Source organism: Triticum urartu, chromosome 5, assembly GCF_003073215.2.
Source record: "Triticum urartu cultivar G1812 chromosome 5, Tu2.1, whole genome shotgun sequence".
Lineage (NCBI taxonomy): Eukaryota > Viridiplantae > Streptophyta > Magnoliopsida > Poales > Poaceae > Triticum > Triticum urartu.
The window spans coordinates 359,485,430-359,495,501 of record NC_053026.1 but is presented as its reverse complement, the minus strand read 5'-3'; the positions used below and the strand labels follow the sequence as shown (position 1 = coordinate 359,495,501).

At 42.2% G+C, this 10,072-nt stretch overlaps 2 protein-coding genes across 4 annotated transcripts; one reads left to right on the top strand and one right to left on the bottom strand.

Moving 5' to 3' along the window:
* Nucleotides 1–240: 240 nt before the first annotated feature.
* Nucleotides 241–4,292, bottom strand: LOC125509003 (SURP and G-patch domain-containing protein 1-like protein). Of its 3 annotated transcripts, none has more exons than XM_048673840.1 (9): nucleotides 4,173–4,292; nucleotides 3,472–3,861; nucleotides 2,439–2,565; nucleotides 2,215–2,321; nucleotides 1,987–2,130; nucleotides 1,460–1,597; nucleotides 1,194–1,373; nucleotides 721–899; nucleotides 241–630 (listed from the first exon to the last, which is right to left on the bottom strand). In XM_048673840.1, exons 2-9 carry the CDS (start codon nucleotides 3,857–3,859, stop codon nucleotides 604–606), a joined length of 1,290 nt encoding a protein of 429 aa, XP_048529797.1. In that variant the 5' UTR covers nucleotides 3,860–3,861; nucleotides 4,173–4,292; the 3' UTR covers nucleotides 241–603. The 3 variants fall into 3 exon arrangements, with proteins under 3 accessions (XP_048529797.1, XP_048529799.1, XP_048529798.1); XM_048673842.1 differs by having other exon boundaries at nucleotides 3,472–3,871; nucleotides 4,173–4,284; XM_048673841.1 differs by having other exon boundaries at nucleotides 241–484; nucleotides 576–630; nucleotides 3,472–4,270.
* A 128-nt stretch (nucleotides 4,293–4,420) lies between these two features.
* On the top strand, nucleotides 4,421–9,573 carry LOC125509004 (meiotic nuclear division protein 1 homolog). Its single transcript, XM_048673843.1, has 10 exons — nucleotides 4,421–4,579; nucleotides 5,094–5,174; nucleotides 6,041–6,157; nucleotides 6,507–6,545; nucleotides 6,806–6,913; nucleotides 6,986–7,048; nucleotides 7,128–7,179; nucleotides 7,342–7,386; nucleotides 7,484–7,563; nucleotides 9,259–9,573. The coding sequence occupies exons 1-10, from the start codon at nucleotides 4,577–4,579 to the stop codon at nucleotides 9,292–9,294; spliced, it is 624 nt and encodes a 207-aa protein (XP_048529800.1). The 5' UTR covers nucleotides 4,421–4,576; the 3' UTR covers nucleotides 9,295–9,573.
* Nucleotides 9,574–10,072: the final 499 nt, after the last annotated feature.

Here is a 10,072-nt window from a genome sequence, read left to right as displayed (position 1 = left end):
TATGACTAATAAAATATAAAATATATGGTACAAAAAGTATACTGTTGAATTTGTATTCAAAAGAGGTTATCACAGTGTAATGTCTGTGACACACTTTATATTTTATTAGTTAATAAATCTATGGTCAAACTTTAACCCAAAATATGAGGCTGCCTAATAAACCCTGACAGAGTAGCTAAAAAAAGCAACCAACAGCAACTACAACCACACACACGCTTTGCACCAAAATAAGAAGCAGTATAATCAACTGAAGGAAGTACCAGCAGAAAATCCATAATCACAAAGTTACATTGTCCACCAACAGAGGTAGAAATACATCACCATTTGAAACATCAACTTTGGCATAAAACACCACCGTAGGACACATTCGTAGTAGTACTTAAACAAACACTAAAACAGCAAAGCTACTGCAGAACCCCAGGAAGCCCCAAAGCTGTGGCATTCCAAGTTACTTGCTGAATAAATCAACCTCTGGGCTTCTCTGCTGATGAACAAAGCTTTCAATACTGTTAGTCATTTCCCAAAGCAGCAGTTAGTTCTGTGAGCAAAACAGTGCAGCAAAATTGGTTTCTTACGTCTCCCCCCAGCTGACCTCCCCTTGTATCAGTAGTATTGTTTCCTTGGGTTGTTCTGCAGGAAATATCACAACATATATGAGACAAAAGTATATAACAGATCATTCATTAAAGAAGAAGGTCATGGCTTGGCTGGGCAGTATACCAGTGGGTTTGGCCTATGGCGGTAGCCTAGCATCATTCGCTTCTTGTATTGCTCGTAGATGTCATCTTCAGATGACACCTCACCAGGTTGGATAGCACCAACACCAAGGTGGTCCTGCTTCACATCTCCAGCCATAATGGGATCTGCACGGCCACTTCTCTCGCTGCCAAGACCCTCACCTGCACAGTAAACTACATTTAGCACCTACAACTGAATTGAGTACAATATCATAGACTAATAAGGTCACTGAGCGGAAGTGTTCAACAGGGCGGAGGCTAGCGGGAATGCATGCAGACATAAACTTAACAATTCACCAGCCACCCAAATGGATTATTAGGAAATACGGGATTAATTGTTTCATTTGGATTTCTTGTTATAAAAGAGAATCCAACAGGCCAAGTAAGACCCTAATGCCAAACAGGCATTTACTAGAACTGGAACTTTGGTGTTTAGTTTTCAATTTGAGGACTAACCTTCCCTCCAGCCCATCTTAGAGAGAAGCTTGTGCCCAATATTATCGGCCTGAATCTTAGCCTTCTCTGCAGCTTCTTTGGTAGCCTTTTGTGCTGCAGCATCATTACAGCGTGCCATGAACTTCTCGAGTTCTTCTTGAGGAATGAAGTCCCCCATGTGGTGTCCCTTCTTAGGAGGACCTGGAAAGAAAGAAAAGATGAATAGTAAATATCAAGTCTCTACAACCTTGCATCAGAGCGACGAACAATAAATGTGAAAAATGTACCCTGAATAAGGCATGGAGGTGGTGGCATTTCGTCTTTTGACTGCCTTGGTGGTCTCTTCCGTTCTTCCTGTGCAGCTTTCTTCATGTAGAATTCCATCAATGCTACTGGATCTGAGGGTGCAGACATACTTTGACCACCTGTAATAACATGAGACAGCATCAACCAACTAAAATTTACGAAACAGAAAAAAGGATCGAACTGCTAGATAAAAGACATATCATCTTCTGAAGAAAACTATAATGTAGGATGATAACAGGATATAGAGTTCAGTTGTTCACATAAAGGCACATCATAATATGTCCATTCTATGCATTAGGCCACATGAATACTACAGTACAGAGCATGTCAAAAAACTCAGGGAAGAAAATCAGATGACAATTAACTGGCGGAGCAGAACTGCGAACTCAAGAGAACATTACGTAACATGCGTACCCAACCTTGGAATAGTGTGGAAGCAATCGAACCAGAGTAGCACGCAAGCTTAAGAAAAGGAAAGTGATCCACAAAGACACCTCAAGTAACTTACCATGACCAGATGAGCTTCCCTGGGAAGAACTACCTTCATATGCACCATATAAAGCGGAAGCAGGCGTTTGATAGTTAGATCTTTGTTCAAATGAGCTTCTGTGTGCACCAGTATGTGCTATGGAGCTTGCAGTGCTTGAATTAACTGCATTTTACCAAGAACATATGCCATCAGAACTTGCATAGATGATAAGTGATACCAAAAGTAATGATATTGTCTGACACGAACCAATTTTTGAAGCCTGAGCATCCTTTGTCTGAGCATGCACCTTTTCCTCTTCAGCAAGCCGAGTCTCATAATATTTGTAGTCTGAACAGTTCTTATCAAACAGAAACCTGCAAATAACCAAGGTTAAGAATTTATTATTGCAATAGTTAATGATGCAATTTTGATCTCCAAATTTAATGTAAGCATTTTTTTTGCGTTGATAAGCAAAGCTATGGCCGTCATACTTGAATGGTGAATCTCCAGGATTCTTCTGGCGTGTAATATCCTCAAACTGTCTCCCATTTTTGGCAACAAAGCTTGCTAATTTGTCAGCAACCTGCCTCACTGTCATATCATTTGGTGGTGCTGAGGCTGCATGTCACTTAAGAACTCATTAATATCAAGCGCGTGAACAAGGGAATGCAAATTACTGCAGTAGCAGTAGCGCCATATTTCCAACCCTTTCAATCAACATCCTTCCCAGCCATGTCGATACAGTTAATCTATAAGCTGCAGCCATAAGAAAAACCAAAACCTTCACAACTTTCTGCTGCTAATAGCATTTGGAACATATTACAGGTGCTGAGAACTGATGTCCATATTAGACAAGCTACTAATGTAAGGATGGCTAGGCAAAAGCAGAGTTTCACTGGTAGTGTGCAATGTAAATTGATTTTATTAGTTAAATAATAGGAGTTGGAGCATATTACAGATGCCGAGGACTGATGTCCATATTTGACAAGCTACTAATTTATGCATAGCTAGGAAAAAGCAGAGTTTCACTGGTGGTGTGCAATGTAAATTGATTTTATCAGTTAAATAATATCAGTTGGAGAATATTAGATGCTGAGGACTGAAGTTCATATTTGACAAGCTACTAATTTATGCATGGCTAGGCAAAAGCAGAGTTTCACTGGTGTTGTGCAATGTCAATTGATTTTATTAGTTAAGTTGACAGGTAAGCTTTAAATACTATGCTGATTAAAATATCAGATAAGCAGTGTATCTTTGTAAGTATTGCAATTCTCAGGTCAAGAGCCAAGAAACAACTGTTTTTTGCACCAACATGTTTAGCTCAGAATAAGTTCATCACATTTGAGACAATCTTGATCACAATTGTGCACATGTGCATAGAAGATACAACATCTCTAATGTTCAAAAATATTTGTCAAAATTCGAAGCCCTTATAGCTACTACCCATGGTAAGGGCATATGATCTCAGAGAGTATTCATAAGAAAGAAATACAGTAATAGCAGCAAATGAAACAAAATGATTACCAACAACCCTAGCTGGGGCAGCAGCTGAGTGAGCATCAATGGATTTGTGCCGCTTCGCATGATCCCCCCTCTCCACACCGGCAACGTCATCGTCGTCGTCCTCCTCGGCTCCAAACTTGACAGGCACAATGGGGATCTTGTTCTTCTTGAGGCTAAAGGCCAGCTTCCCGCCCGACAAAACCGAGCCAGCCTTCTTCACCTCAAGCGGCCTCCTGTTTGCCGCAATGACAAGGGGCGTCTTAGGGTTGACAGGCTTGGCCGGCGCAGAGGAGACAGCACCAGCGGTGGTGGCGGGGGCTGCGGGCTTCTCCTTGTCCTGCATCTCCTGCTGCATCTGCTTGAATCTCTCCATGAAGGAGCCGTCGTTGGCGAAGAGGCCCTTATCCATGGCTACACAATCCTTTAAGCTCCAATCAAGACACCACCATGGTGGTCACACAAAAGCTAACAGGTCTACGGAACATATAATCCACCGAAATAAACCCTAGACGATCATCCTTATTTATTTACTTCCGGAAGGAGGGGAATCTAGCCTCCCCCTCAGAAAAATTCCAACAAATTTATAAATCTACGAGCAACGACCGGCCGATTCAGCCGAAACTTGGCGCGCAAAAAATGGGGGGAAATTCATCGACGGAGATGCTAGGCCTCGAATCGCTGGATCGGATCGGGCGGGAGGGCGGATGGCAAGGGAGAGTTACCTGATCGAGAGAGACCGGACGGGGGAACCAAACCCTAGATAGGAATTTGGTGCGATGGGTGTGGGTGGGGGTGGGGAATCGGGGAGGAGAGAGAGAATAAGACGATGGAATGATGCCGACTCGGCTCCGCGTGGCCCGTGGGTGGGAGAGGCAGAGACAAGTCGGGTTCCGGGCCCGGGCCGCGGGCCTGCGTCGGCGCAGCCCAGGAACCCAATTCCTAGGCAGGCCGGGGTCCAAAAGCACCCTCGTCTAGAAGCAAACCGAAACCCACCCGGCCTTCCCCTCTCGCTCTCGCGTCTCTCGGCGGGCGTTCACTCTCCGGCGACGCGAACCTCCCGTCTCCGGCGACCGGCTGCCGCCCCGCCCTCCCTCTCAACCGGCTCGGCGGTGCTCCATAGCTTGCCATGGTGAGTTCCTTTTCCTCCCGCCTCCTTCCTTCAGCCTCGCGCGCCAGTCGCCGCCGAATTTGGTCGGGGCAGCCGCTCGGTCCGTGAATCGGCTGAACTGGAAGCGAAGTTCCCTCTTGCGCGCGAGGTAGTTGGGTTGTACACTGAGGAGTCTTAGATTGGAGAAGTTGGTACATTTCGGACTGTGAATCTTCCTTCCGACACTAGGTTTTCCGTTATCACGCTGCCGGCCATCGTATTTAAGGTGCATTTTGCAGCTTACAGCCATATAATTCAGTTTAGCGTAGCATACGTGCTGCCACGGCAAATCTCAGACTGTCAGTTGCTTGTGGGTCACTGGGTATGCTGCTGGGTGCAGTTGGGGTTTACAGTGCCATGGGGCTGTGTTGGGACTACATTTCCTACGACAAATTTGGAATTGCGCTGACCTTTTCTTATATCTGCAAGCATCTTTATATGCTGTAAATAAATAAATGGATGATGTTTAGCTGATTATTTTCCGTACCGTGCTTAGTCTAAGAAGAGGGGCCTTTCCTTGGAGGAGAAGCGGGAGCAAATGCTTCAAATATTTTACGAGAGTCAAGACTTCTATCTGGTAAGATCTTCTGTGGAGATTTCGTTATACTATTCTACCTCAGTACAGCAAGATTAGCTGTTTGCAGTGACTGCTTTTTGTTCGGAAGCAACAAACTCATGGGTTATTTTCTTTCTGGTGCTAATGTGGAAGTTTTAGCTTGAAGATGTATTGACAGGTCTTTTATGTAGTTTAATTATACTTTGGAAAGTTGGTGATTGAAGCAAGCTAGTGATATGCCAGATGCCAAGCTAATTTCTGCAGTTCATTCCTGTTTTCGCGCTATGTATTGATTTTAAACTATCAAATTGTCACCTCATCTTACATTATGTATTTTCCACAAGAAATCAGTATCTGTTTCCAGCTACTCTTCACCATTAATACCTGAACCTACAACTGTATATATTAGTGCTAGCAGTATGTATAATACTCCAGAGTTTAGGTTAAAGTTGTAGGTTCAATATGCAGATGCAGTGTCATCAATATTACACTGATGGTTAAAGTTTAGGTTAAAGTTGTAGGTTCAATATGCACAATTGCACATGTAGGTTCAATGTACACTGATGGAGTACTATATACAACTATATACCAGTGTCATCATGCTTTGATGAACTGTTTTCAGTGTACTTAAAGTTTAGGTTTGGATGCTCATGCAGGCATGCCGCCTTTTGGTTTTTGCCTTACAAACACTCATTAATATGTACTCCCTCCGTTCCTAATTACTTGTCGCAAGTATGGACGTATCTAGATGTATTTTAGTTCTAGATACATCCATTTCTGCGACGAGTAATTTGGAACGGAGGGAGTACATAGTTATTTTTTCTCTGTGTAGACTGTTCAATATGTTTTGGTGTTTCATAAATCTCTAACTCTCTTTGCCCTTTCAGCTTAAAGAGCTTGAGAAGATGGGTCCTAAAAAAGGAGTGATCAGCCAGTCTGTTAAGGATGTTGTGCAAAGCCTGGTGGATGATGATCTTGTCTTGAGAGACAAAATAGGAACTTCTGTAAGTTCTTCTGCTTATCAGTTATTGTAGAATTTCTGCTTATATGTTTGTGTAGCATGAATGGGAAAAGAATAATTGTCTTCACAATTCCCGGTCATGTAGCTATTTGCATATAGGATATGCATTAAGTTGATCTATCTTTAATTCACAAAAGGTTTATCGACTTATCATGTTCTTCAATGATTTAGTTAAGATACATTCTTCAAGATATTGTGCATGAGTGGAACATACTGTAACTTTGCATATTGTGTGCATCACAAAGAGAGGGCATGCCAATTGTTTGTTTAACTTACATTATCATCCATGTGCCTCTAGTTTCTAGTTTCTGAACTTATTAGTATCCTTGCAGGTGTACTTTTGGAGTCTTCCCAGTTGTGCCGGAAATCAGGTATTTCTATGATAAAGTGAACTCTGCTCTTCTTTCATTGCATAATGTCATTATTAAACTTTGACTTTGCATGTATGTATGGTTGGACTTTCACGACAACCGACAACGCATGATGATACGAATTAAGTCCATCACCTGTAACTTCTTAAGAGCGACTTATAACAGTGGTGCAGAGTAGAAAAATCTCAATAAATTAGTACTCTTTCTAGTATGTTAGAATAGAGATTCAGGCTAATCCTCTTCTTTGAATTTGTTTTTAGCTGAGGACTACCTACAACAAGCTGGAGTCTGACCTTTCAAACTCTAAAAAACGTTACATGGAGCTTCTTGAGCAGAGAGACGACTTGAAAAGAGGCAGGGAAGACACTGTAAGTTGTTCTCCATCTCCTCTATTGAGCTGTGCAAGAAGGATGTAGATCAACTCATGTACATTCCTCTAGGATGAGAGAGAAGACGCTTTGGAGGAGCTGAAGGCTGTAGAGCTACGCCATAAGAAGTTAAAGGTTCATTTACATCTGTTAATCTCTTAATTAGTTCTTATCAGTGCCATGTGCTGCTCAACAAATTCTGTACTCATTTCAGGAAGAACTAGCTGCCTATGCTGATAGTGATCCATCTGCACTAGAGGCGATGAGTATGAGATCCATCATTCCTCATTTTACTATGGGCGTTGGCACTTGGACATCTATTATTGTTTTGATACATCACTCTGACCGTGTTTCCATGCAAACATCCCATTTCATCTAAGTTCTTGCAGTAAATTACTTTATTCTAAACTGTATGGTGATGATTGCAGAGGATGCTACTGAGGTTGCCCATTCGGCAGCTAACAGATGGACAGGTACTAGTAATTCCACTTGTCAACTTCGTGAGAAGTTCATATGCTTTCGGCTTGCCTATCATCACTTAGGCTAATATCATTTTGAATGAAACTTCAGACAACATCTTCACTTTGCAACAATGGTGTTCAACTACATTCCCGCAAGCAAAAGAACAGCTTGAACACATGTACAAGGAGGTACGTTTTCTGCCCTTGCACTGGTGTCACTGTCATCTACTCCCTCCGTCCCATAATATAAGAGCGTTTTTGACACTAGTGTAGTGTCAAAACGCTCTTATATTATGGGGCGGAGGGAGTGCTATTAATACTCCCTCTGATCCAAAGCAAGTGTTGCAGTTTTGAACTAAGCTTAGTTCAATCTTAATTCAAAGATGTGACACTTACTATGGATCGGAGGGAGTATTAAGTATCACATATTTACAAAGGAATTTGCTCTCGGCCATTGGGTCAGCTGACCCCAATAACCCGATAGCTAACTTTGGATCAGCTCTATAACTATGAGCCAATAAACCATGTCCATCTGTTATTTGTTTTTGCAGCTTATCTCTCCTATAAATAACATAACAAACTTATGACTGCCATCAGGCATAAAAAAGGCTGCGACTAACCCATCTTCATGGACTAGATGTGGCTTGTGTCATGTATCTTTTATCCATGGAGTAGTGGATCTAAGTGAGGAATTGTGTTTATATCCCTCAAAGCCGCTTGCCCACTTAATTGTGAAGGCCCTGTTTGATAGCAAAGTATTTTCTAAGTATTATGAGAATACTACAGTTTTTTAGATTACCATGGTTTTAGTTACAACGAGCTGTTTGGTTGCCACTATAAACTACGGTTTTAATACTGTGGTATTTAGGAAACCATGGTTTTTTCTCTGCATAAAAAAAGAGACCTCTGGACCTCTTTTTTTAAAACGGAGCAGCCGTAAAAAAACGAGGGGACACATCATTATCTCTTCCCCCACTATCCGCAACAATTCCCCTCGCTTTCATGCCGCCATTGCCACCGCCTTGTCGTTTCTGGAGTTCTCCCTCAGCGGCAAAATTGTACGAGGCGTCGCATGGCTTGCCTCTGGTACCTAGAGGCCATGCATGGCATGTTTCCACATGGGGTTGCAATGGATCGCAGCTACCTGGATGCATGGATCTCTGCGTTCTTATGCATGATACGGCCAACCAGGTAGAGCAGCGCTGTTCTTAGGCCGGTCTGTTGCTGGATGCAATGGCTAGCCAGCTAATAGCTAGAAAACAGGCTTGTTTGCAGTGCTAACAGCTAGTGAGCTAATTTTACGTCACTGTACCAAACAGGTCCTCTGTATCACAAATACTCCAAAATACTCTGTTATGTCAAAATTGTGGTATTGTGTACCTACTGACTAAATTACTGTAGTTTTCAATACTTTGGTTTTTATAATACATTGCTATCAAAGCCTTTTTGTCCAGTAGAGCTCCTTCACCGTATGTGTTCAGCTTGATCAATTTAAGTGTTCAAGAAACAGCTTGATCGATTTAAGTGTTCAAGAAACTAAGAGTAAAATGGCATGCCATGCTGCCCGTCATAATCAAATAGGACACCAGAATTCAGAAGCTCCTGCCATCCTTCTACTAGTTTGTGCTTGCTAGGAGATGGAAACATGTGTGTAAAGAATTGAATGTTTCGAAGGTGAAGATAGAGTAGTTTTGATTGATTGATTCGATTGATGTCACACGTAACAACTACTAATAAAGTTTGAGATTTGGCTTCTTCATCCTGGGGAGAAGCGTGGGCTTGTTTGCACCCTCAGCAATCCATATCATCATGTCCTCGACAAGATGATTTTATTTCAGAAACCGGTTCTGCTTTCTTCTGACGTGTATTGTCGTGAAATTTCAGGTGGGCATAACTGAAGACTTTGAGTATCTGCAGTAAGGCTCAACAGCCTGCATATGCCCTATTGCATCATCGTGTGTAGTCTCCCTCAGCACGTGGTGTTGGATCTAGAGTAGTTCACCCAAAATTGGTGAGAATCACCTGTGCCGTTGGCTATTTAACGTTTGTGCAGATGATGCCATTATCGCACATGTTCTGTTATGTAAAGGTCAGATGCCTTGCGTATCATTGTCGTCAGGAGAGAATGTTCACTACGTTAAAACGGTGCTACAAGATGAATTTGGTACATGCATATAAGAGATTAGCAATCTGACGAGGGAAAGTAGAAGAAGGATCTGAAATAAGAAGAGACTAGAATGACACGTAACTAACACCACCTTGCGAAATGTAGAACGGCACAGGCCTCTCTTATTCTATATGGAGGACGTTTCCGAATAGAAATAGGCCTTCTCTCCAATATTCTTTCACACCCTGGCCGCAAGAATCTGGATTTTGTCTTTTGCGTTGTTGTCATGTTTTGGTTACTAGTTTTCTAAGGCTACGTTAGGAGTAGTATTTTATTTTTTTAGCACAAAAGCGTTATCCATTGCTGTGACCATTTGAGGCTTAGTGTATATATATATATATATATATATGAACAAAATTCTGTTATCAAGTTACAAAGGGGGCAAAAAAGGTGGCTAACCACCCATTTTAGCAGTAATTCGCAGTAATACGAAACAAGTACCGGAGCTGTTTTTGGCTTTGACCTCGTTGCCCACCATGAATTACTAGTGCATCAGGAAGATACTGCACGATTTTGCAAGCATCGCAGATA